The 27,689-nt window shown below is 45.4% G+C and overlaps 1 protein-coding gene across 2 annotated transcripts in view; it reads left to right on the top strand.

The window, feature by feature from the left end:
• Window positions 1-12,233: 12,233 nt before the first annotated feature.
• LOC110153452 (syntaxin-10) overlaps window positions 12,234-27,689 on the top strand; it is a 23,183-nt gene continuing 7,727 nt past the window's right edge. The window contains exons 1-6 of one of the 2 annotated variants that reach the window (XM_055157878.1): window positions 12,234-12,331; window positions 16,767-16,842; window positions 18,453-18,546; window positions 21,255-21,349; window positions 24,621-24,683; window positions 27,519-27,614. In XM_055157878.1, coding sequence (XP_055013853.1) covers window positions 12,297-12,331; window positions 16,767-16,842; window positions 18,453-18,546; window positions 21,255-21,349; window positions 24,621-24,683; window positions 27,519-27,614 — 459 coding nt within the window. In that variant the 5' untranslated portion in view covers window positions 12,234-12,296. Of the gene's footprint in view, window positions 12,332-16,766; window positions 16,843-18,452; window positions 18,547-21,254; window positions 21,350-24,620; window positions 24,684-27,518; window positions 27,615-27,689 lie in introns of those variants that run through there. The other variant, XM_055157879.1, reaches the window with a different exon arrangement.

The raw sequence follows: 27,689 nt of genomic DNA, 5'->3' as shown, positions 1-27,689 counted from the left end.
CACATACAAAGTGTCTCTGTAAACTTGGGATTCAGGACGTAGAAGGATGTGGACTGTTGCCGTGGCGATAAACGCTGCACATGTGTAAATGTGGTTTTGTTTTTGAAAATTTCTTCCTCTTCACGTTTTTGTCTTTTGTGAATGAGTCTGGACCAGAGCCAGTGTTTATAGCAACGACCAAACAAACGACACTCCTCCCTCTCCTCCCTCCCTTCCTCTTCTCTCTCTCTCTCTTTCTCTTCTCTCCTTCCTTCTCCGCTCTCTCCTCAGTTTCTCTCGAGAAACGTTTACATTTAAATTAATTTAAATTCAAGTTTTAACGAGGCTAAAACCAGAGCTGGAGTTTCAAAGTTTTTACACATGTCTCCACATGTCGGATTTGAACCTCCAGCCTTCAGATCGGTGCACAAACGCTCGACCAGCTGAGCCGGTGACATCACAAGGTGGAACGTGTTGCATAATATAATAGCTCCAACCGATCTTCTGCACTTTAAAGCAACACTGTGTAACTTTCCTGAGGCAAGCTCACTGCAAATGTCTCTGAACTGACCAAGATTTAAAAACTTCTATCAGGTTCTTCATCTTGTTTTCAGATTTATTATCGACTTACAGTTCTGAGACGCTTCATCTCAGGCCCCGTTCACACTAGTGTGTGTATGTGAGTGGTGTTGTTGTGTGTGTACAGTGTTCGTTCACATTAATCCGACTGAAAACGTCTCCAGAGTCTGAACGATCTGGTGCCTCCAGCTCCACGAGTTCATGTTGATCCAGATGTGACGGGGACTGTGTGACTCCTGAAAACTCTGATACTCTGATGTAGTTCTGTCACCGCCGACTCACTTCACCACAAAACACTAAGGCTGCGTTCAGTCTGCACCTGAAGTGACCCAAATCTGATTTTTTGTCTCTATGTTCCTGTATCTGATCTTTTAATGACGTCTGAACCACACAGATGTGATGTTTTCACATGTGACCAGGACACTTGGATCTGTGCTCCTGAAACTGATCCATATCTGATCTTTAACATGTGACTTGAGTGTGAACAGTCAGGTCACATTCATCCACCTACACGTCATCAACAAGACACAAACGTCACTATTCTGCACTGAAGTAGAGAAAAACTGTTCATGATCCATGTGACTGAAGTGAAGCACATCTCCACTCACCACAAAACACCACCACCAAAAACCTGCTCCTTCTCCTTCTCAATCTCCTCCTTAAAACAAGTCAGTTGTTCATGTTGTGGCTCCGGTACGAGAGGAACTTTAAAATCTCCAGGTGCTCGATGCTGCGTCCATGTTTGTTCAACTTGTGTAAACACAGAGACGCTCGCTGCGGTTGACGTCGTCGTGTCTCCAGTGTCACATGTGGGACACTTTTGGACCGTTTAATGTTCACACTGGAGTCACATACAAGTCACATTTAACTGGAAATGTGAACGACCTCGAAAAAACATCGGATTTCACAAAAAAAAAATCTGAATTGAGCATTAAACCTGCAGACTGAATGTAGACTAAGTGTCCATTCATATAAACATGTGTCTGTGTGTTCGACCTGCACATGTATAATGTGTGTAAAGTTTCACATGAACCAACAACACGACAGAAACACAGAACAGACTCAGCATCAGCAGAACACCCCTCTGACACAGAGAGAACACCCCTCTGACACAGAGAGAACACCCCTCTGACACAGAGAGAACACCCCTCTGACACAGAGAGAACACCCCCTCTGTCACAGAGAGAGAACACCCCTCTGTCACAGAGAGAGAACACCCCTCTGTCACACAGAGAGAACACCCCTCTGTCACACAGAGAGAACACCCCTCTGACACAGAGAGAACACCCCTCTGTCACAGAGAGAACACCCCCTCTGACACACACAGAGAGAAACACCCCTCTGTCACACAGAGAGAACACCCCTCTGTCACAGAGAGAACACCCCCTCTGTCACAGAGAGAACACCCCTCTGTCACACAGAGAGAACACCCCTCTGTCACAGAGAGAGAACACCCCTCTGTCACAGAGAGAGAACACCCCTCTGTCACAGAGAGAACACCCTCTGTCACAGAGAGAACACCCCTCTGACACAGAGAGAAACACCCCTCTGTCACAGAGAGAAACACCCCTCTGTCACACAGAGAGAACACCCCTCTGACACACAGAGAGAACACCCCTCTGACACAGAGAGAACACCCCTCTGACACACACAGAGAGAGAACACCCCTCTGTCACAGAGAGAGAGAACACCCCTCTGACACAGAGAGAACACCCCTCTGTCACACAGAGAGAACACCCCTCTGACACAGAGAGAACACCCTCTGTCACACAGAGAACACCCCTCTGTCACACAGAGAGAACACCCCTCTGACACAGAGAGAACACCCCTCTGACACAGAGAGAACACCCCTCTGACACACAGAGAGAAAACACCCCTCTGTCACAGAGAGAACACCCCTCTGTCACAGAGAGAAAACACCCCTCTGTCACAGAGAGAAACACCCCTCTGACACACAGAGAGAACACCCCTCTGACACAGAGAGAACACCCCTCTGACACAGAGAGAAACACCCTCTGTCACAGAGAGAACACCCCTCTGTCACAGAGAGACACACCCCCCTCTGACACACAGAGAGAACACCCCTCTGTCACAGAGAGAACACCCCTCTGTCACAGAGAGAACACCCCTCTGACACAGAGAGAACACCCCTCTGACACACAGAGAGAACACCCCTCTGTCACAGAGAGAGAACACCCCTCTGTCACACAGAGAGAACACCCCTCTGTCACAGAGAGAACACCCCTCTGTCACAGAGAGAACACCCCTCTGTCACAGAGAGAGAACACCCCTCTGACACACAGAGAGAACACCCCTCTGTCACAGAGAGAACACCCCTCTGACACAGAGAGAACACCCCTCTGTCACACAGAGAGAACACCCCTCTGTCACAGAGAGAACACCCCTCTGTCACAGAGAGAACACCCCTCTGTCACAGAGAGAACACCCCTCTCTGACACAGAGAGAACACCCCTCTGTCACAGAGAGAACACCCCTCTGTCACACAGAGAGAACACCCCTCTGACACAGAGAGAACACCCCTCTGTCACACAGAGAGAACACCCCTCTGTCACAGAGAGAACACCCCTCTGTCACACAGAGAGAACACCCCTCTGTCACAGAGAGAACACCCCTCTGACACAGAGAGAACACCCCTCTGACACAGAGAGAACACCCTCTGACACAGAGAGAACACCCCTCTGACACACAGAGAGAAACACCCCTCTGTCACAGAGAGAGAACACCCCTCTGTCACAGAGAGAACACCCCTCTGTCACAGAGAGAACACCCCTCTGTCACACAGAGAGAACACCCCTCTGACACAGAGAGAACACCCCTCTGTCACACAGAGAGAACACCCCTCTGACACACAGAGAGAACACCCCTCTGTCACAGAGAGAACACCCCTCTGTCACAGAGAGAACACCCCTCTGACACAGAGAGAACACCCCTCTGACACAGAGAGAACACCCCTCTGTCACAGAGAGAACACCCCTCTGTCACACAGAGAGAACACCCCTCTGTCACAGAGAGAACACCCCTCTGTCACACAGAGAGAAACACCCCTCTGTCACACAGAGAGAACACCCCTCTGACACAGAGAGAACACCCCTCTGTCACAGAGAGAGAAACACCCCTCTGTCACAGAGAGAACACCCCTCTGACACAGAGAGAACACCCCTCTGTCACACAGAGAGAACACCCCTCTGACACAGAGAGAACACCCTCTGTCACAGAGAGAACACCCCTCTGTCACAGAGAGAACACCCTCTGTCACAGAGAGAACACCCCTCTGTCACACAGAGAGAACACCCCTCTGTCACACAGAGAGAACACCCCTCTGACACACAGAGAGAACACCCCTCTGTCACAGAGAGAACACCCCTCTGTCACAGAGAGAACACCCCTCTGACACAGAGAGAACACCCCTCTGACACAGAGAGAACACCCCTCTGTCACACAGAGAGAACACCCCTCTGTCACAGAGAGAACACCCCTCTGTCACACAGAGAGAACACCCTCTGACACAGAGAGAAACACCCCTCTGTCACACAGAGAGAACACCCCTCTGTCACAGAGAGAACACCCCTCTGACACAGAGAGAACACCCCTCTGACACAGAGAGAGAACACCCCTCTGACACAGAGAGAACACCCCTCTGTCACAGAGAGAACACCCCTCTGTCACAGAGAGAACACCCCTCTGTCACAGAGAGAACACCCCTCTGTCACAGAGAGAACACCCCTCTGACACAGAGAGAACACCCCTCTGACACAGAGAGAACACCCCTCTGTCACAGAGAGAGAACACCCCTCTGACACAGAGAGAACACCCCTCTGTCACAGAGAGAACACCCCTCTGACACAGAGAGAACACCCCTCTGTCACAGAGAGAACACCCCTCTGACACAGAGAGAACACCCCTCTGTCACAGAGAGAACACCCCTCTGACACAGAGAGAACACCCCTCTGACACAGAGAGAACACCCCTCTGTCACAGAGAGAGAACACCCCTCTGTCACAGAGAGAACACCCCTCTGACACAGAGAGAACACCCCTCTGACACAGAGAGAACACCCCTCTGACACCCCTCTGTCACACAGAGAGACACCCCTCTGTCACAGAGAGAGAAACACCCTCTGACACAGAGAGAACACCCCTCTGTCACACAGAGAACACCCTCTGTCACAGAGAGAACACCCCTCTGTCACACAGAGAGAAACACCCCTCTGACACAGAGAGAACACCCCTCTGTCACAGAGAGAACACCCCTCTGACACACAGAGAGAAACACCCTCTGTCGCAGAGAGAACACCCCTCTGTCACACAGAGAGAACACCCCTCTGTCACAGAGAGAACACCCCTCTGACACAGAGAGAACACCCCTCTGTCACAGAGAGAACACCCTCTGACACACAGAGAGAACACCCCTCTGTCACAGAGAGAACACCCCTCTGACACAGAGAGAACACCCCTCTGACACAGAGAGAACACCCCTCTGTCACAGAGAGAACACCCCTCTGACACAGAGAGAACACCCCTCTGACACAGAGAGAACACCCCTCTGACACAGAGAGAACACCCCTCTGTCACAGAGAGAAACACCCCTCTGTCACAGAGAGAACACCCCTCTGACACAGAAGAGAACACCCCTCTGACACAGAGAGAACACCCCTCTGACACAGAGAGAGAACACCCTCTGACACAGAGAGAAACACCCCTCTGTCACAGAGAGAACACCCCTCTGTCACAGAGAGAACACCCCTCTGACACAGAGAGAGAACACCCCTCTGTCACAGAGAGAGAACACCCCTCTGTCACAGAGAGAGAACACCCCTCTGTCACACAGAGAGAACACCCCTCTGACACAGAGAGAACACCCCTCTGTCACAGAGAGAACACCCCTCTGACACAGAGAGAACACCCCTCTGTCACAGAGAGAACACCCCTCTGTCACAGAGAGAACACCCCTCTGTCACAGAGAGAACACCCCTCTGTCACAGAGAGAACACCCCTCTGACACAGAGAGAACACCCCTCTGTCACAGAGAGAACACCCCTCTGACACAGAGAGAGAACACCCCTCTGTCACACAGAGAGAACACCCCTCTGACACAGAGAGAACACCCCTCTGACACAGAGAGAACACCCCTCTGTCACAGAGAGAGAACACCCCTCTGACACAGAGAGAACACCCCTCTGTCACAGAGAGAGAACACCCCTCTGTCACAGAGAGAACACCCCTCTGACACACAGAGAGAACACCCCTCTGTCACAGAGAGAACACCCCTCTGACACAGAGAGAACACCCCTCTGTCACAGAGAGAGAACACCCCCTCTGACACAGAGAGAAACACCCCTCTGTCACAGAGAGAACACCCCTCTGTCACAGAGAGAACACCCCTCTGTCACACAGAGAGAACACCCCTCTGTCACACAGAGAACACCCCTCTGTCACAGAGACAGAGAGAACACCCCTCTGACACACAGAGAGAACACCCTCTGACACAGAGAGAACACCCCTCTGTCACAGAGAGAACACCCACAGGGAGAACACTCCACTGAGTCTCTGTGTCTTTAGTCCAACACAAACTGAACCACATCAGACACAAGAAACAACAGTTTTTCTCACACACATTAGTTTATGTAAATGAGTCATGTGATTTAAGTTTAGTTTGTGTAAAACATAAACAAATGTGTCAAAGTTTGAACAAAGTCGTCGTGGTCTGAGCCGCGCTCGTCGTGAATCCAGTCAGAACAACTAACCTCGTCGTCGTTCATGAAAAGTCTGTTTTACACTCGTGTTTCCCTCAACTCAAAATCTGCTGCTGCAACTTCACACTTCCTTGTTTTTATGGCTCACGTGACGTCGGGACTCCAGTCGATCACATGACCAGAGTTTCAGGTGGTTTTGTGTTTCTGTGTGGACAGGAAACACTTTGACTGTGGATAAAGAAACGACGTGTGGACGCAGATCATTTCTGATACGATGAAGTTTATTTGAAGAGAATTTGTCCAGTAAAATGATCTGGCTGCACGGACACGTCTTTTCAACACGTGAAGTCATTTTCTGATCGATTTAAGAGTTTAGATTTTGGCCAAACTTTTCTGCAGTGAAACAGAAAAGTTAAAATCTCACTTTGGAACATTCTCCATGGAGATTCTGGATGAATTTAATGCCATAATGTGGAATATTACAGCCAAAGGAACAACAGTTTGGCCAAGTAAGAGTCAGGTTTGTGGAGATGCGAGCTGTCAGTCAACGCCAGTGGGAGGGGCCTCGCGGAATGCAGCCGTCTGATTGGTCCGTTATTTATGCTCGGATCTTGATTTAGGAACAAACTGGAGAAATGAAAACATCAGGATCATGTGTCGCAGATTCAGAAAAAAGAGACGAGTTTTTTTTTGTTTTTTTTTGTCTGAACGCAGCTGAAGTTTTGTGCTTCCTCCTGTGATCTCAAGTACTACATGACATCACACAGAACTGCCCCGAACACATCCAGGCGTTTCTGATGCAAACACCTGTGTGCAGGGGGCGGAGTCTGAGGTGTGTGGGGACCCGCTCGACCAATCACGCCGCTCCTTAGTCCAGACGCAGGTAGAACACGCAAACTCTAAACAGAAAGACACACTCAGCCGGACGGGGAACTGAACCCGTGACCTCACTGCAGACGTGACAAAACGGGACTGAATCGTGTTTTTAATGATGGTGTTTTAAAATAACTCTCCTCGTTTCGCTGTTTTTAAAAATAGAAAATAAAAAAATAAAAAAATGTGCACAAACCCGTTTTTTTTTTTTTTTTTTTTTTTTCAGCTCCTGTTTCAGATTCCAAATGTTCCGTCGTGAAAATTGGAGCGGAGCGGCGTGTTCCTGCGACCATATAAGGAGAGAGACAGAAGCGAGGGAGGAGGTGAGGACAAGAAAGAGGAGAGAGAAGAGAGAGAGAAGAGAGAGAAAAGAGAGAGAAGAGAGGGAGGGAGAGAGGGAGCAGTGTTCCTGATGTGATTAAATCTCAGTTCTATTTTGGTCTCCTGTTTGACTCATTCTGTTTGTCTCTACAACTCCTCCTCTTCTCTCCTCCTCTTCTCTCCTCCTCTACTCCTCTCCTCCTCTCCTCCTCTCCTCCTCTTCTCTCCTCCTCTGCTCCTCTACTCCTCTCCTCCTCTGCTCCTCTCCTCCTCTCCTCCTCTGCTCCTCTACTCCTCTGCTCCTCTACTCCTCTCCTCCTCTCCTCCTCTGCTCCTCTACTCCTCTCCTCCTCTACTCCTCTGCTTTTCTCCCCCTCTACTCCTCTACTCCTCTGCTCCTCTACTCCTCTCCTCCTCTGCTCCTCTACTCCTCTACTCCTCTCCTCCTCTGCTCCCTCTACTCCTCTCCTCCTCTCTCCTCTGCTCCTCTCTCTCCTCTCTCTCCTCTCTCTCCTCTGCTCCTCTACTCCTCTACTCCTCTACTCCTCTCTCCTCTACTACTCCTCTACTCCTCTGCTCCTCTACTCTCCTCTGCTCCTCTACTCCTCTCCTCCTCTCCTCCTCTGCCTCCTCTCCTCCTCTCCTCCTCTACTCCTCTACTCCTCCTCTCCTCCTCTCCTCCTCTCCTCCTCTACTCCTCTACTCCTCTACTCCTCTACTCCTCTCCTCCTCTCCTCCTCTACTCCTCTACTCCTCTCTCCTCCTCTACTCCTCTCCTCCTCTACTCCTCTACTCCTCTCCTCCTCTCCTCCTCTCCTCCTCTGCTCCTCTCTCTCCTCCTCTACTCCTCTGCTCCTCTACTCCTCTACTCCTCTACTCCTCTACTCCTCTACTCCTCTGCTCCTCTCCTCCTCTCCTCCTCTGTCCTCTCCTCCTCTCCTCCTCTCTACTCCTCTACTCCTCTCCTCCTCTCCTCCTCTCCTCCTCTCCTCCTCTACTCCTCTCCTCCTCTGCTCCTCTACTCCTCTCCTCCTCTACTCCTCTACTCCTCTCCTCCTCTCCTCCTCTCTCCTCTACTCCTCTACTCCTCTCCTCCTCTCCTCCTCTACTCCTCTACTCCTCTACTCCTCTTCTCCTCTCCTCCTCTCCTCCTCTCCTCCTCTACTCCTCTGCTATCCTCTACTCCTCTCCTCCTCTTCTCCTCTCCTCCTCTCCTCCTCTACTCCTCTCCTCCTCTCCTCCTCTCCTCCTCTACTCCTCTACTCCTCTACTCCTCTCTCCTCTCCTCCTCTCCTCCTCTCTCCTCTACTCCTCTCCTCCTCTACTCCTCTGCTCCTCTACTCCTCTACTCTCTCTCTCTACTCTCTACTCCTCTACTCCTCTACTCCTCTCCTCCTCTGCTCCTCTACTCCTCTACTCCTCTCCTCCTCTGCTCCTCTACTCCTCTCCTCCTCTCCTCCTCTGCTCCTCTACTCCTCTACTCCTCTACTCCTCTCTTCTCTACTTCCTCTCTCCTCTCTCCTCCTCCTCTCCTCTATGCTCCTCTACTCCTCTCCTCCTCTCCTCCTCTCTTTCTCTCCTCTACTCCTCTCCTCCTCTACTCCTCTACTCCTCTACTCCTCTACTCCTCTACTCTCCTCCTCTACTCCTCTCTCCTCTCTCTTCTACTCTCTGCTCCTCTGCTCCTCTACTCCTCTACTCCTCTCCTCCTCTCCTCCTCTGCTCCTCTCCTCCTCTCCTCCTCTACTCCTCTACTCCTCTCCTCCTCTCCTCCTCTCTCTCCTCTACTCTCCTCCTCTCCTCCTCTCCTCCTCTCCTCCTCTACTCCTCTACTCCTCTACTCCTCTTCTCCTCTCCTCCTCTCCTCCTCTCCTTCCTCTACTCCTCTTATCCTCTACTCCTCTACTCCTCTCCTCCTCCTCCTCCTCTCCTCCTCTCCTCTCTCCTCCTCTTCTCCTCTCCTCCTCTCCTCCTCCTCCTCCTCTACTCCTCTCCTCCTCTGCTCCTCTGCTCCTCTGCTCCTCTCCTCCTCTCCTCCTCTACTCTCTCTGCTCCTCTCCTCCTCTCCTCCTCTCTTCCTCTCCTCCTCTGCTCCTCTCCTCCTCTACTCCTCTCCTCCTCTGCTCCTCTCCTCCTCTGCTCCTCTGCCCTCTGCTCCTCTGCTCCTCTCCCCTCCTCTCCTCCTCTACTCCTCTCCTCCTCTACTCCTCTGCTCCTCTACTCCTCTCCTCCTCTCCTCCTCTGCTCCTCTCCTCCTCTCCTCTCTACTTCCTCTGCTCCTCTCTCCTCTCCTTCTCTCTCTTCTGCTTCTCTTTTCTCTCTTCTTTTGCTCCCCTGCTCCTCCTCTGCTCCCCTTTTCTCTCCTCTCCTCGTCTCTTCTCTCCTTTTCTCCTCTTCTCTACTCCTCTTTTCTCTCCTCTTCTCCTCCTCTCTTTCTCTCTCCGTTCTCCTCTTCTCCTCTGCTCCTTTCTCCTCTCCTTCTCCTCTCCTCTGCTCCTCTTTCCTCTGCTCTTTTGCTCTTCTCTCTCTTCTCTGCTCCTCTTTTCTCTCCTCTTTTGCTCCTCTCTTATCTCCTCCTCTCTCCTCTACTCCTCCACTCATCTCCTCCTCTTTCCTATGCTCGTTTGCTCCTCTTTCGTCTTCTCTGCTCCTCTCTTCTGCTCCTCCTCTCTTCTTCTCTCTTCTCTCCTCCTTTGCTCCTCTCTTCTCTCTCCTCTTCTCTGCTCTTGTGTTCCTCTCTTCCTCTCCTCCTTTTTCCTCTGCTTCTCTCCTCTTCTCTACTCCTCTTGTCTATCTTCTCCTCCTCTCTTTCTCTCTCCTCTTCTCCTCTTTCCTCTGCTCTTTTGCTCCTCCTCTCTTCTTCTCTCCTCCTCTCCTTTACTCTTCTGCTCCTCTCCACCGTTTCTCCTCTCCTCCTTCTTCTTCTCTTCTCTTCTCCACCACTCTCTCTCTTTTCTCTTCTCTCCTCTTTCTACAAACACAAACTAATTATTTCATCACTTTCTTGCTGTTTTTTTTTTTGTTTGTTTGTTTGTGTTTTACATTTTGAGCCTCACGTTCTGACGTCGTTCCTGATCACAAACCTGCCTGAAGACGTTCTAGATCATCCGTGCGTGTTTGAGTCATCTAGAGATCTCTCCCGGGCCTTTTCAAACCCTCCTCACAGTTAAAAGTGTTTTGTTTTGTTTTGTTTTTTGTTTTTATTCTATTTAACATTAAAAGTCTGACTCTGTGTGTGTTTTCTGATAAACTTGATAAAGTGTAAATGTTGTGAAAGAGAAATCTGAGGTCAGTTTGTGGTTTTGGGAGGGACACAGAACTCGCTGCCGTTACAGAATTTAACCGTGAAATACAGTTTTACAGTCCACCCCAGAACGGAAGGAAGGAAGGAAGGAAGGAAGGAGGGAGGAGGGAGGAGAGGAGGGAGGAGAGGACATAACTGTGGACAGAACACAGAGATTATTGGGGCAACACTCGTGTACTTTATTATTTAACTTTTGTTTATTCAGAATTTAAGAAGAACTTTTAAATTTTAACTTTTAAAATATCTGCACATTTTACTGCTGTTTTACTGTAGTAGTAGTAGTAGTAGTAGTAGTAGTAGTAGTAGTAGTAGTAGGAGTAGGAGTAGGAGTAGTAGTAGTAGGAGTAGTAGTGGTAGGAGTAGTAGTAGTAGTAGTTGTAGTAGTAGTAGTAATAGTAGTGATAGCAGTAGTAGTAGCAGTAGTAGCAGTAGTAGTAGTAGTAGTAGTAGTTGTAGTAGTAGTAGTAGTAGTAGTGATAGCAGTAGTAGTAGCAGTAGTAGCAGTAGTAGTAGTAGTAGTAGTAGTAGTAGTAGTAGTAGTAGTAGTAGTAGTAGTGATAGTAGTACGTAAAATTGACACAAATGATGATCTTAATTCAAGTCAGTTAATTTATTCTATGTTATTATAGTACTTTATTGACACTGTAATATTAATTTTAAAAAAATGTGAATAAGTTTGAGGGAACTTCAGATCTTATCACTTTTTATTTTTATCTGTATTATTTTTATTTGTTTTATTTTTATCTGTATTATTTTTATTTGTTTTATTTTTATCCGTATTATTTTTATTATTTTTTTATTATTATTTTTTGTTTTATTTTTATCTGTATTATTTTTATTTGCATTATTTTTATCTGTATTATTTTTATTTGTTTTATTTTTATCTGTATTATTTTTATCTGTATTATTTTTATTTGTTTTATTTTTATCTGTATTATTTTTATTATTTTGTATTATTTTTATTTGTTTTTATTTTTATCTGTTTATTTTTTATTAGAATTATTTTTAACTGTATTATTTGTATTTGTATTATTTTTATCTGTATTATTTTTATTAGAATTATTTTTATCTGTATTATTTGTATTTGTATTATTTTTATCTGTATTATTTGTATTTTTATTATTTTTATCTGTATTATTTTTTATTTGTATTATTTTTATTTTTATTATTTTTATCTGTATTATTTTATTTTTATTATTTTTATTTGTTTTATTTGTGTTATTTTTATCTGTATTATTTGTATTTGTATTATTTTTATCTGTATTATTTGTATTTTTATTATTTTTATCTGTATTATTTTATTTTTATTATTTTTATTTGTTTTATTTGTGTTATTTTTATCTGTATTATTTTTTATTTTTATTATTTTTATTTTTATTATTTTTATCTGTATTATTTATATTTGTATTATTTTTATTTGTATTACTTAATTTTTTTTTTTTTTTTTTTTTCTTACCCTCTGACGTCACAGCTGCTCCCCGCCGTACCGCGCATGCGCCCCGTGCGGAAGCGGAAGCCAGCAGCATCATGTCTGTGGAGGACCCGTTTTTCGTGGTGAAGGGGTGAGATTTTTTTATTTTTTGGTCTAAAATCACGTCACGTTTTTTGTCTAAAATCACGTCCCCCGCCCGTGCGCCCGCATGTCACGCTCGGGTTCGCGGGATCGGCGCCGTTTCGGAGGCGTGTTGTGGGGCCGTTAGCCTTTAGCCGTTAGCCTGGTGCTAAGTGTGTTTACATGACGCTCCCCGCGACTCGATTTCACTCCGGATTCTCCAAACTCTAAACTGAACTTTACTTTACTTTAATTTCTGCAGCTGTCTCGTTGTCTCGTGTTTTTGTGTTGGAATAAAACATGTGTCAGAAGCGTCACTAGAACAGACCAGAACCAGTCCGGATTTAGACCTGGTTTAGTCCTGGTTTAGACCTGATTTAGTCCTGGTTTAGTCCTGGTTTAGTCACCTGGTTTAGACCTGGTTTAGACTTTGTTTAGACCTAGTTTAGACCTTCTTTTAGTCCTAGTTTAGTCCAGACTTAGACCTAGTTTAGTCCTGCTTTTAGTCCTTGTTAAATCCTGGTTTAGTCCTGGTTTAGACCTTCTTTTAGTCCTGATTTTAGTCTTGGTTTAAACCTGGTTTAGTCCTGGTTTAGACCTGGTTTAGTCCAGATTTAGACCTAGTTTAGTCCTGCTTTTAGTCCTTGTTAAATCCTGGTTTAGTCCTGGTTCAGTCCTGGTTTAGTCCTGATTTAGACCTGGTTTAGACTTTGTTTAGACCTGATTTAGACCTGATTTAGTCCTGGTTTAGACCTGGTTTAGACCTGGTTTAGTCCTGGTTTAGTCCTGATTTAGACCTGGTTTAGACCTGGTTTAGACCTGGTTTAGTCCTGGTTTAGTCCTGGTTTAGACCTGGTTTAGATCTGGTTTAGACCTGGTTTAGACCTGGTTTAGTCCTGGTTTAGACCTGGTTTAGACCTGGTTTAGTCCTGGTTTAGTCCTGATTTAGACCTGGTTTAGTCCTGGTTTAGTCCTGGGTTAGACCTGGTTTAGATCCTCTGTTTAGACCTGGTTTAGACCTGGTTTAGTCCTGGTTTAGACCTGGTTTAGTCCTGGTTTAGTCCTGATTTAGACCTGGTTTAGTCCTGGTTTAGACCTGGTTTAGACCTGGTTTAGACCTGGTTTAGTCCTGGTTTAGACCTGGTTTAGTCCTGGTTTAGTCCTGGTTTAGTCCTGGTTTAGTCCTGGTTTAGACCTGGTTCCATGTGGCGCTTGGATTTACCCGAGGAGGTGTCTGTCTGTCATAGCCACAGCTGCCCTGAGGCGAACTGACAAAAATGTGGCTGTTATTCTGAACCACTGGTCTGTAGAGCTGTGCAAAAATACCCAAATATCGATATATCGTAAATGATTTAGTTCCAGCTACAGTTTTGTTGTTTGTTCAGAGGACACATTTGACATTTTCACTGTTTTGACGATTAAAATGTTTGTGTTTCATGTGAACTTTACACAAGAAGTGATTTAACAAAGACTTTTAGTGTCACAGCCATGATTCAGTATCGTGTATCGAATTGATTTGAAATATATCAAACTGAATCGTATTGAATCATAAGCTCGTTGTATAGAGTTACAGCCCACGTCTGCCGTCAGTGACGCCTCCAAACAATTATTCACTGTCCTTGACCTTTTCGCCAAATGTTTGTGAGATCGTCCGTCGCTCCGTCTGTGAACAGCTTCATCCACTCACACTTTTATCGATCAGAAAGTCAAGTTCACGTGACAGAAACTGATCAAAAGCACCTGCAGTTGTCACGATTGTTTTTTTAGACGTTCCGATTCTTTTTTGACACGTGAACCTGACGTTATTTCCACGAGAGTCCGAGGTCCACTGTTCCATGTTCAGTTAAAATGTCTGTTCGTTTTACATTAACTTCACGCTCCACACAACATTTTTTAAAATCACGTGATCTGTTTCTGTTTCAAAAAGACGTTTTCGTTCATTCAAAGACCATCGGATGAGGCCGATTATTCGTGCACGATTTCGATTTATGTTTCAAGTTTCAAACAGACCCGTAAAGGTAACACTTTATAATAACTACACCTTACTTAGCCTTAATAAAGCATGAACAAAGACTTAATTAATAATGAACAAAGACTTAATTAATAATTAACAAAGATTTAATTAATGATTCACGCTTAGTAACTACTTAATAGTAGTAGTAGTAGTAATAATAGTACAAGTAGTAATAGTAGTAGTAGTAATAGTAGTACAAGTAGTAGTAGTTGCAAGTAGTAGTAGTAGTAGTAGTAGTTGCAATAGTAGTAGTAGTAGTAGTAGTAGTAGTAGTAGTAGTAGTAGTAGTAGTAGTAGTAGTAGTAGTAGTAGTAGTAGTAGTAGTAGTAATAGTAGTAGTAGTAGTAATAGTAGTAGTAGTAGTAATGATACTACAAGTAGTAGTAGTAATAGTAGTATAGTAGTAGTAGTAGTAGTAGTAATAGTAGTAGTAGTAGTAGTAGTAGTAATAGTAGTATAGATAGTAGCAGTAGTAGTAGTAGTAGTAGTAGTAGTAATAGTAGTAGTAGTAGTAGTAGTAGTAGTAGTAGTAGTAGTAGTAGTAGTAGTAGTAGTAGTAGTAGTAGTAGTAGTAGTATAGTAATAGTAGAATAGATAGTAGTAGTAGTATTAATAGTAGTAGTAATAGTAGTAGTAGTATAGAGTAGTAGTAGTAGTAATAGTACAAAGAAAGAGAACAAGAACAAAGACTTAATTAACAATGAATAAAGACTTAATTAATAATGATTCACGCTTAGTAAATGTTTAATAAAACATAATTCATCTTCACTTTAGAAAAACTCTCAGAAAGACTTAACTAACAGATAACAGCTGACTGAATTATCACTGCATTGTATTATTAGTAAATCATTCTCTCTGAGATTAATAATGATTAATAAATGATTAATTAATGCCCAAATGGTTAGTTCATGAGTAATTAAGTATGAAATAATTATGAGTAACTATTTACAGCACAGGCAAATTAAGTGCAAGTGCTAATTAAGGTAGTAATTAAGTAGTTACTAAGTGTGAATCATTATTAATCAAGTCTTTGTTCATTATTAATTAAGCCTTTGTTCATGCTTTATTAAGGCTAAATAAGGTGTAGTTATTATAAAGTGTTACCTTGAAAAATATCGAAATATCCATATATCGAATAGTTTAATGTGATGATACAGTATCGATATCGTGGGCTCCTGTATCGATATATCGCCAAGAGTATTTTTTGGTTTATTTTACTAATTGTTTTGTTGTTTGTTCAGAGGACACATTTGACATTTTCACTGTTTTGTTGATTTAAATGTTTGTGTTTCATGTGAACTTTGCAAAAGAAGTAGTTTAATGAAGACTTTTAGTGTCACAGATGTGATTTTTTAAATTTTTTTGAACCGTAATCGAATCGATTTGAAATATATCGAATCAAAAACCTACTGTATCAAGATTAGGGCTGGGTATCATTAAGAAATTGACGATACGATACATATCTCGATACATGGGCCACGATACGATACATATCTCGATATATTCCACTTTCAATTCAGTACGATATATTTCAAATCAATTTGATAAAGTTTAATATAAAATAAAGGCTAAATCGTGGCTGTGATTCTAAAAGTCTTTGTTAAACGACTTCTTGTGCAAAGTTAAGAGGAAACAGTAATTTAACAGTAAATTAAGTCAGTAAAAATGTCAAATGTGTTGCATAAACAAATTTACTTCCTCTAAACAAGCAACAAAAACTGTAGCACTGTAACAAGATAATGTAGTAAAATATACCAAAAAAATACTCTTGGCGATATATCGATACAGCAACCCACAATATCGATACTGTATCATCACATTAAACGATACGATATATCGATATTTGAATATTTTTGCACACCCCTAATCAAGATATATTTCGTATTTGCAACTTCTGAATGACGCCCAGCTCTAATAATAATGTTTTGTTTTTGTTTTTTTTAATAAGTGAGATTTTAAAAAATTGCAAAATCTTGAAATTGAGGATTTTTATGATTATAAACTGTTTTACTCCTGACTGTCTTATTTGCAAATCAGGTCATTGTGCTGTTAAACCATTCACACGTAAAAGATCTCATTCTAATTTAAGAATAGAATCATTTGACAATTTCTTAAACTACAGACTACGATAAGAATGAAAATATCAAGATCTGAAAATATCTGTCTGCTCTGGCTTTGATTCAAATCGATTAAAAACACAATTATCAAGTGTTTGCAGAAAATTCCAGGTTTTATTCTTTGGTCACAGGGTGAAGATTTGAGATTTAGTATTTTGTGATTTTAACCTGTACGACGCTCTGAGCCCAGTGTGTTCTCTGCTCTTTGTGTGTGTGTGTGTGTGTGTGTGTGTGTGTGTGTGTGTGTGTGTGTGTGTGTGTGTGTGTGTGTGTGTGTGTGTGTGTGTGTGTGCGTGTGTGTGTGTGTTTTGTAGTGAGGTGCAGAAGGCTCTGTCCAGGGCCAGAGGTTTGTTCGAGCGCTGGGAGGAACTTCTGCAGGACGGGACGCAGGTCAGAACATCTGCACCAGGATCACACTGTGTGAATCTGACTCTGTGTGTGAATCTGACTCTGTGTGTGACTGTACCTGTGTGTGTGACTGTACCTCTGTGTGTGTGACTGTCCCTCTGTGTGTGTGACTGTCCCTCTGTGTGTGTGACTGTCCCTCTGTGTGTGTGTGACTGTCCCTCTGTGTGTGTGACTGTCCCTCTGTGTGTGTGACTGTCCCCTGTGTGTGTGTGACTGTCCCTCTGTGTGTGACTGTCCCCCTGTGTGTGTGACTGTCCCCCTGTGTGTGTGTGTGACTGTCCCCCTGTGTGTGACTGTCCCCCTGTGTGTGACTGTCCCCCTGTGTGTGACTGTACCTGTGTGTGACTGTACCCCTGTGTGTGTGTGACTGTCCCCCTGTGTGTGACTGTACCCCTGTGTGTGTGTGACTGTCCCCCTATGTGTGACTGTACCCCTGTGTGTGACTGTCCCCCTGTGTGTGTGACTGTCCCTCTGTGTGACTGTACCCCTGTGTGTGACTGTCCCCTGTGTGTGACTGTCCCTGTGTGTGACTGTACCCCTGTGTGTGACTGTACCCCTGTGTGTGTGTGACTGTCCCCCTATGTGTGACTGTACCCCTGTGTGTGTGTGACTGTCCCCTGTGTGTGACTGTACCCTGTGTGTGTGTGACTGTCCCTGTGTGTGACTGTCCCTGTGTGTGACTGTCCCCTGTGTGTGACTGTCCCCTGTGTGACTGTACCCCCTGTGTGTGACTGTCCCTGTGTGTGACTGTACCTGTGTGTGACTGTCCCTGTGTGTGACTGTACCCCTGTGTGTGACTGTACCCCTGTGTGTGTGTGACTGTCCCCTGTGTGTGTGACTGTACCTGTGTGTGACTGTCCCCCTGTGTGTGTGTGACTGTCCCTGTGTGTGACTGTACCCCTGTGTGTGACTGTCCCCTGTGTGTGACTGTGTCCCTGTGTGTGACTGTACCCCTGTGTGTGACTGTACCCCTCTGTGTGTGTGACTGTCCCTCTGTGTGTGACTGTCACCCTGTGTGTGACTGTCCCTCTGTGTGTGACTGTACCCTGTGTGTGTGACTGTACCCTGTGTGTGTGACTGTCCCTCAGGTGTGTGACTGTACCCGTTTGTGTGACTGTCCCTCTGTGTGTGACTGTCCTTCTGTGTGTGTGTGTGTGTGTGTGTGACTGTGCCTCTGTGTGTGTGTGACTGTCCCTCTGTGTGTGTGTGTGACTGTCCCTCTGTGTGTGTGTGTGTGTGACTGTGCCTCTGTGTGTGTGTGACTGTACCCCTGTGTGTGACTGTCCCTCTGTGTGTGACTGTACCTGTGTGACTGTCTCTGTGTGTGTGACTGTCCCTGTGTGTGACTGTCCCTGTGTGTGACTGTCCCTGTGTGTGACTGTACCCTGTGTGTGACTGTCCCTCAGTGTGTGTGACTGTACCCCTCTGTGTGTGTGACTGTCCCTCTGGTGTGTGACTGTACCCCTGTGTGTGACTGTCCCTCTGTGTGTGACTGTACCCCTGTGTGCTGTACTGTGTGTGTGTGACTGTACTGTACTGTGTGTGTGTGTGTGTGTGACTGTACCTGTGTGTGACTGTACCTGTGTGTGCAGGTGAGCAGAGATGAGCTGGACTGGAGCACTAACGAGTTGAGGAACTGTCTGAGGGCCATCGACTGGGACCTGGAGGACCTGAGTGAGACCATCAGTATCCTTCACACGTTCAGTCCAAACACGTCCGGCTTTTTTTTTTCATTTGTATTTATATTTATTTTTTATTTTTTTATTTTATCCTCAAACCCCGGCACCTGCTCCAGTCCTGAGTCAGTGCTAGTGCAGCCGCTGCAGCTCAGGGAGGAGCTCTGGAGGTTCTGAGCTTCACATGAGACTGAGACAAAAGCAGGACGTGTCTCTGTGTCTCTCTGTCTCTCTGTCTGTGTCTCTGTGTCTGTCTGTGTCTCTGTGTCTCTGTCTGTGTCTCTGTGTCTCTGTCTGTCTGTGTCTCTCTGTCTCTGTGTCTCTGTCTGTGTCTGTCTCTGTCTGTGTCTCTCTGTGTCTCTGTCTCTGTCTGTGTCTCTCTGTCTGTGTCTCTGTCTGTGTCTCTGTTGTGTCTCTCTGTCTGTGTCTCTGTCTGTCTGTCTGTCTGTCTGTGTCTCTGTCTGTGTCTGTCTGTGTCTGTGTCTCTGTGTCTCTGTCTGTGTCTCTGTGTCTCTGTCTGTCTCTGTGTCTCTCTGTCTGTGTCTCTGTGTCTCTGTCTGTGTCTCTGTCTCTGTCTGTGTCTGTCTCTGTCTCTCTGTCTGTGTCTCTGTCTCTGTCTCTGTCTGTGTCTCTGTCTGTGTTCTCTGTCTCTGTCTCTGTGTCTCTGTCTGTGTCTCTCTGTCTCTGTCTGTGTCTCTGTCTGTGTCTCTCTGTGTCTCTCTGTGTCTCTGTCTGTGTCTCTCTGTCTGTGTCTCTGTCTGTGTCTCTGTCTCTGTCTGTCTCTGTGTCTCTGTCTCTGTGTCTCTCTGTCTGTGTCTCTCTGTCTGTGTCTCTGTCTGTGTCTCTGTGTGTCTCTGTGTCTGTCTGTGTCTCTGTCTGTGTCTCTGTCTGTGTCTCTGTCTCTGTGTCTCTGTGTCTGTGTCTTAGGTCTTGATCTTTCCTTGGTATTGGCCTGATCTCTGTTCTGGTCTCTGGTCTGGTCTGGTCCTGGTCCTGGTCCTGGTCCTGGTCCTGGTCTGGTCCTGGTCTCTGGTCCTGATCCCGGTCCTGGTCCTGGTCTGGTCTGGTCCTGGTCCTGGTCCTGGTCTGGTCTCTGGTCTGGTCCTGGTCTGGTCCCGGTCCTGGTCCGACCTTAGTCCCGGATCTTCACATGAGCGTGGTTATTTTTAAACAGACTTTCTTTTGTGCGTCTGCTTCACTTCCTCTTCTCGCTCTAAATGAATTAGTGTTGATTTTGGAGCTCGGTGTTTCTCTGAAGATCTTCTGTTCCTCACACGTCCTCCACACAAACCAAAAACTCTCTCTGCACGTCCTCTGAACTTCTGATTTCGCTTCACGATTTCATTTAGTTTCAGTGAAAAGATAAAAGTGTGAACATGATGTTAAATGTAGAGCCCGATCGATATATCGGCTATCGGTCGATATGTTTGCTGACAGGGGCCGATATTTCCCGTGGGCAGGTGATACGTCGTTATAAATCTTAGACTCTCGACATTCTGTTCATTTAATCCAATTTACAGACAGATAAATGTTCAAATATGTGACTCCACATCAGTATTTATCTGTGGAGTCATTTGTCTGTGTGTGTGTGTGTGTGTGTGTGTGTGTATGTGTGTGTGTGTGTGTGTGTGTGTGTGTGTGTGTGTGTGTGTGTGTGTGTGTGTGTGTGCTGTGTGTGTGCTGTGTGTGTGTGTGTGTGTGTGTGTGTGTGTGTGTGTGTGTGTGTGTGTGTGTGTGTCTGTGTGTGTGTGTGTGTGTGTCTGTGTGTGTGTGTGTGTGTGTCTGTGTGTGTGTGTGTGTGTGTGTGTGTGTGTGTGTGTGTGTCTGTGTGTGTGTGTGTGTGTGTGTGTGTGTGTGTGTGTGTGTGTGTGTGTGTGTGTGTGTGTGTGTGTCTGTGTGTGTGTGTGTGTGTGTGTGTGTGTGTGTCTGTGTGTGTGTGTGTCTGTGTGTGTGTGTGTGTGTGTGTGTGTCTGTGTGTGTGTGTGTGTGTGTGTGTCTGTGTGTGTGTGTGTGTGTGTGTGTGTGTGTGTGTGTGTCGTACACGTGTGTTTGTTTACACTCACACATTGGTCTAATACAGGAGAGTCAAACTCATTTTGTTCCGGGGGTCGTGTCCAACCGACTTTGATCCAAAGTGTCCGGATCAGAAAACTCATGTCATATAAACCCCAAAAATAACAATAAGTTCAAATATTTGTGCAGAGAAACACAAATCTATTACAGAATTTTTTTTTACTGATGAACTCTTTCTTTTACAAAATATTATAATATTATGAACAACCTGAAACTTTAAGAAAATTTTAATTTCAACACAAAGTTTGAACATGAACTTGTCTGTAAACAGGAATAAGTCCATTTTTGTTGTAAAATCCTGCACTCGGCTCCACTTTTCTCATGTTGGACATTTTTCTGATGAGGGTGTCACGGTCAACAGTCAAAACGATCGTCCTTTAAGAGCGTTTGGAAAGAGACAAGTCTTCATTTGTGCTGCTCTGGTGGGAGGGGCCACGTACAGAGACGCTGGAGACGCTGCTGTGATAAACACCACAGAAAATTAACACCATTTTAATAGAAAATATTATTAAAATATTTGAGTAGAAAATCACCCAAGGGCCACATTAAAGGTCTTGGAGGGCCGGATCTGGCCCCCAGGCCGTATGTTTGACACCTGTGATCTCGGGTTAGCGTCACGTTTGGAAAAGTCCTTGACAGATTCAGGCATCGTGGAGTCGAATCCCGGGAAGTTCCGGCTCGGAGACAACGAACTTCAGGAGCGACGAGACTTTGTGGAACAGACCAGGAAATCTGTGCAGGTAAAAACAACACGTGTGGCAGGGGTTCACCTGTCTCCACCTGTCTCCACCTGTCCCCACCTGTCACCACCTGTCTCCACCTGTCTCCACCTGTCTCCACCTGTCTCCACCTGTCCCCACCTGTCACCTGTCAACCTGTCTCCACCTGTCCCCACCTGTCACCAACCTGTCTCCACCTGTCCCCACCTGTCTCCAAATGTCTCCACCTGTCTCCACCTGTCACCACCTGTCACCAAATGTCTCCACCTGTCTCCACTTGTCTCCACCTGTCTCCACTGTCCCCACCTGTCCCCACCTGTCTCCACCTGTCCCCACCTGTCCCCACCTGTCTCCACTTGTCCCCACCTGTCCCCACCTGTCTCCACCTGTCCCCACCTGTCTCCACCTGTCTCCACCTGTCCCACCTGTCTCCACCTGTCCCCACCTGTCCCACCTGTCTCCACCTGTCTCCCCACCTGTCCCCACCTGTCCCCACCTGTCCCCACCTGTCCCCACCTGTCTCCCACCTGTCTCCACCTGTCTCCACCTGTCTCCACCTGTCCCCACCTGTCCCCACCTGTCTCCACCTGTCTCCCACCTGTCCCCACCTGTCCCCACCTGTCTCCACCTGTCTCCACCTGTCCCCACCTGTCCCACCACCTGTCCCACCTGTCCCCCTGTCCCACTGTCTCCACCTGTCCCCACCTGTCTCACCTGTCCACACCTGTCCCACCTGTCTCCACCTGTCTCCACCTGTCCCACCTGTCCCCACCTGTCTCCACCTGTCCCCACCTGTCTCCACACCTGTCTCCACCTGTCTCCCACCTGTCCCCACCTGTCCCACACCTGTCCCACCTGTGTCCCACCTGTCTCCACCTGTCCCACCTGTCCCCACCTGTCTCCCACCTGTCCCACCTGTCTCCACTGTCCCCACCTGTCCCCACCTGTCTCCACTGTTCTGTCCCACCTGTGTCTCCACCTGTCTCCACCTGTCTCCACCTGTCTCCACCTGTCCCCACCTGTCCCCACCTGTCCCACCTGTCTCCACCTGTCCCCACCTCCCTCCATCCGCGCTCTGGACAGAGGAGCATGTCCGGCCAAAATAAACTGTGATTAATCTGCGTTAAAAATATATTAGTGTGATCATTTTTTTGTGATTAATCTCATAACGGCCCCTGTTTCATTCATAAATGTTTAACGCACAAAGCTGCACTTTTATTTTCTTTCTCTCAAACAGAATAAAACGTGATAATACATCTTGATTTATATAAAGCACCACAATCCACAAAGAACAATACCAAAGCACAAAAACAAAACCAGACCACGAATGAACGAATCAAACAGTCCAATAAATTATAATAAATAAATAAAAACAAACAGAGAAATTCAGTTTGTCATCTGGACATTTATTTAGGTCAAACATGTTTCGCAGTTTGGATGAGCTTATTTATTTAGATTATAAAGAGAAGGGCAGGGCAAAAATAAAACATCTTAATCGCATTAATCACATGAGCTCCTGTGATTAATCATGATTAATCACGTGTTTTACGCAGAACCAGTGAATGAATTCAAAAGTAGAATATAGTGACTTTTATTGTAAATGTAAATAAAAGTGCCACAGGTGTCGTACAAACAGAACATTTGTTTAAACAGGAGCAGGACACGAGTCTGTACAGTCCATCTTTATTCTTCTAACTTTGGTTCTTTTTTTTTTTTTTTTTGTGGGATTTTCCAGTTTCAGTTCAGTTTCTCAATTCCTAGAATTTGACTTAATAAATTTAATTGAAAAATTCATGTGATCAGCAGCAGGAAAATAAAGCAACAGTATAAATCTAAATATAAAACTGACATGTGTTTCTGCTGCCAGAACTTTAATGTTATAAAAAAATGAGAATCTCAGTCAAAACAGAACAAACAACCAGAAAACACTTTAGTACATTTTTTTTTTTTTTTACTTTTCTGAATAAAAGCCAGTTGCTAAGGCATACAAGATCATTATTATTATTGTTTTAATTATTATTATTGTTATTATTATTTTAATTAGTTATATTTTATTATTATTATTAAGAATGTGATCGCTGTGGTGCCTCTGAAAACTCTTGACCCCTACGCTCCGTGTGTTTGTGTTACATGTGTTTGTGCATTTGTGCGTTTCTGTGTTTGTGCGTCTGACTCGTCGCATCTCGCGTGCCAAAACAAAACTGAAAAAATGAATCATTATCTGTTTTTTTTTTTGTTTTGTTTTGGTTTGGTTTTGGAGACAAATAATGAAAAAAATCGTTGCTTTTTTCGTTTTCGTTTCAAAAAAACGAACTAATGAACGAGTGACACGGTTTCTAAACGCTCAGGAGGATCGGTTTTGTTCCGTGTCGTTCCGTGTCTGACGGTGAAACATTCCGAGTGTGTGACGTCACTGGAAACAGAAACAGGCTGATGTATTTTTAGAGTCGTGTTATTGTTGTGAGGTGTAGGTGGAGGGGTCAGAGGTCGCGGCGGAGTGGAAAGCGTGAGTCACCGGAGAGTGTGTGTGTGTGTGTGTGTGTGTGTGTGTGTGTGCGTGCGTGCGTGTGTGTGTGAATCAGGTCAGAGCTGAGTCACACAGGGCGCAGGTCGTGTTTGGATTATGATGAGAGCGACTGGTTTAAACGAACCTCGAGAATCAGAACATTTAAATCAAATTAAAATAAAACAAAACAGGTTTTAAACATATTTTTTTCATCTTTAAGTGCGTTTGACACATTTGTATACTGTTCTGGTTAATTTGGTTTTCAAAATAAAACCCAAAAATAAAAAAAACAACAACAAAACAACTATTTTCTTCATTATTTGTCTCCAAAACCAAAATGAAAAAAAAAAAAAAAACTGATAATGATTCATTTTTTCTGTTTTCGATTTTGTATTTAATTGAAAAATGGAAAAAACTGATAACGGACTAAACCAGGACTAAAACAGGACTGAACCAGGACTAAAACAGGACTAAAACAGGACTAAAACAGGACTAAAACAGGATTAAAACAGGACAAAAACAGGACTAAACCAGGTCTAAAACAGGACTAAAACAGGACTAAAACAGGACTAAGCCAGGACTAAACAAGGACTGAACCAGGACTAAACCAGGACTAAACTAGGTCTTAAACAGGACTGAGCCAGGATTAAAAACCAGGACTAAAACAGGACTAACACAGGCCTAAACAAGGACTAAACCAGGACTGAACCAGGACTGTGGGATGGGTCAAATCCAGAGTTATTTTTGGTGAAATCTTGTATGTTTTTGTTTTCTGGTGTGTTCCAGGAGATGAAGGATCAGCTGTCCAGTCCCACCGCTGTGGCTCAGGCTGAGAAGAAGAACAGACAGGTCCAAAACTCTCTCTGGGATCAAGTATAGACGGATTATTATTTGTTTATCAGCACCGTGGAGCCGGAGAGCAGAAAGCCCCGCGCACATGAAGCTGGAACGTTCACTCGAGCTGCTCTCAGCACTAAAACAGTTTGTCCTCGTGTGATTAAATAAGTTCTGATGCTAAACGAACATGAGGGAGTTGGATTTGTCTTAGGCCCCGTTCACACTAGTGTGTATGGGAGTGGTGTTGTTGTGTGTACAGTGTTCGTTCACATTAATCCAACTGAAAACGGCTCCAGAGTCTGAACGATCTGGTGCCTCCAGCTCCACGAGTTCATGTTGGTCCAGATGTGACGGGGACTGTGGGACTCCTGAAAACTCTGATACTCTGATGTAGGAGCTGGAGTCTCGTCCTGATTGGACACGTCACTGTGACTCGCTCCTTCTGATTCTCTGGGTTCGTGACGTCGTCATGTGACGATCTCGAGGAAAACAGTTTAAACAAACCAGAGACAAACGAGAAACAGCCGAGATACAAATACTCGCTCGTACATGGTTCACGAAAACACTTTTCACTCTTGTCGTCTTCCTCGGCTCGAAATCGGCTGCTGTAACTTACGAGTGTTTCAGGCAGTTTCTCGTTAAAAGGTGAAGTCTAGTTCTACAGGTCTGTGTGTTTCACATGAACCATCTCCAACACGACAGAAACACAGAACAGACTCACCATCAGCAGAACAACCCTCTGACACAGAGAGAACACCCCTCTGTCACACAGAGAGAACACCCCTCTGTCACAGAGAGAACACCCCTCTGTCACACAGAGAGAACACCCCTCTGACACAGAGAGAACACCCCTCTGACACAGAGAGAACACCCCTCTGTCACAGAGAGAACACCCCTCTGTCACACAGAGAGAACACCCCTCTGACACAGAGAGAACACCCCTCTGTCACAGAGAGAACACCCCTCTGACACAGAGAGAACACCCCTCTGTCACACAGAGAGAACACCCCTCTGTCACAGAGAGAACACCCCTCTGTCACAGAGAGAACACCCCTCTGACACAGAGAGAACACCCCTCTGTCACAGAGAGAACACCCCTCTGTCACAGAGAGAACACCCCTCTGTCACAGAGAGAACACCCCTCTGACACAGAGAGAACACCCCTCTGACACAGAGAGAACACCCCTCTGACACAGAGAGAACACCCCTCTGTCACACAGAGAACACCCCTCTGACACACAGAGAGAACACCCCTCTGTCACACAGAGAGAACACCCCTCTGACACAGAGAGAACACCCCTCTGTCACAGAGAGAACACCCCTCTGTCACACAGAGAGAACACCCCTCTGTCACAGAGAGAACACCCCTCTGACACAGAGAGAACACCCCTCTGACACAGAGAGAACACCCCTCTGACACAGAGAGAACACCCCTCTGTCACAGAGAGAACACCCCTCTGACACAGAGAGAACACCCCTCTGACACAGAGAGAACACCCCTCTGACACAGAGAGAACACCCCTCTGTCACACAGAGAGAACACCCCTCTGTCACAGAGAGAACACCCCTCTGTCACACAGAGAGAACACCCCTCTGACACAGAGAGAACACCCCTCTGTCACAGAGAGAACACCCCTCTGTCACACAGAGAGAACACCCCTCTGTCACAGAGAGAACACCCCTCTGTCACACAGAGGAGAACACCCCTCTGTCACAGAGAGAACACTCATATTCCACAAGGAGAGAACAGTTTTTTCAGCCTTAGTTTATGCAAATGAGTCATGTGGTTTTAAGTTTTGTTTCTGTAAAACGTAAATAAATATGCTCAGAACTGTGGACAGGGACGGTGTGCAGACACAGAAAACGACGTGTCTGGACTAGAGACGGACATTTGATGAAATTTTCTTAATCGATCGTCGGAAGAATTAACGATTGATTATCGATGAATCATTAACGTTTTTATATTAAAATGATCATCATTATTATTACTATCTGCACTAATCTGCATCAATAAATTCAACTTTACGACATATAAACATAACGACTCTAGATCCACATCAGCTGTTTGACATTATAATGTGTTTAATTCAGTTTTGTTCAAATCTCACAGAAACAAAACTTAAAACCACATCACTAATTTACATAAACTAAGTGAAGATAAAACTCCAGCTCTTGTGTCGCTGATGTGGTTCAACTTGTGTTGGATTAAAAGACATGACTCAGGTGAATACAGGTCAGTGTGACCAGATTTGTGTTTGTCAAAACCAGGACAGCGTACGGGGGGAGGGGGGCGGGGCCTCGTCATCCACATTGAGCGACTCTCACCTGGAAAAACTTTTTCCCACTGGACACAGAAACATATGTGCTGCTTTATCCACTGTGCACATGGACTCACACTTGTCCCAACGCAACGGAAAGTGTGGAATTTCTTCTACAAATCCTGGTTAAATCCACATTTGTGCTTCGGTTCGTTACAGACTGACCCACTGTTTGTGTCTCGCTCCTTCTGATGCAGAGACACATGTACACACCTGTTTGTCACGACACACACACATACATTCAGTTTGTCCATTAAAATGAACGGAATCCATCAAATTCTTAATGATCAATTATCGATTAATCGATTAATCATGCCCATCCCTAGTCTGGACGCAAATCGTTTCCGATGCGGTGATTCTTTTCCGTGTAAATGTAGCTGAGAAACACGACAGAGAAACACAAAAATAGGTCAATAATCAGATTAGTCGTGGGAGGACTGATGCCAAATTATTCAAGTGTTGATATAGACATTTTTGAACAATTTTGTGTTTTTCCAAATAGAATTTTAACACTTGTATTTGTGCCCAGGCTCTGATTTCTTCGGGGGAGCGGTCGACGGGACTCGAGGCTCATCTGGTCTCGGCAAACTCCAGATACATCCAGGAGCAGCAGGAGCAGCAGCAGGTGAACGGTTCAAACACTAAACATGTACAGAGACAGATTCACACTTCGCTGAGTTAAACGAGGGAGGAGCTTTTC

Source organism: Boleophthalmus pectinirostris, unplaced genomic scaffold (assembly GCF_026225935.1).
Source record: "Boleophthalmus pectinirostris isolate CB_2022bp ecotype Guang Dong unplaced genomic scaffold, ASM2622593v1 HiC_scaffold_22, whole genome shotgun sequence".
Lineage (NCBI taxonomy): Eukaryota > Metazoa > Chordata > Actinopteri > Gobiiformes > Gobiidae > Boleophthalmus > Boleophthalmus pectinirostris.
The sequence above is the reverse complement of the archived record's forward strand: the minus strand, read 5'-3'. Positions and strand labels throughout refer to the sequence as shown.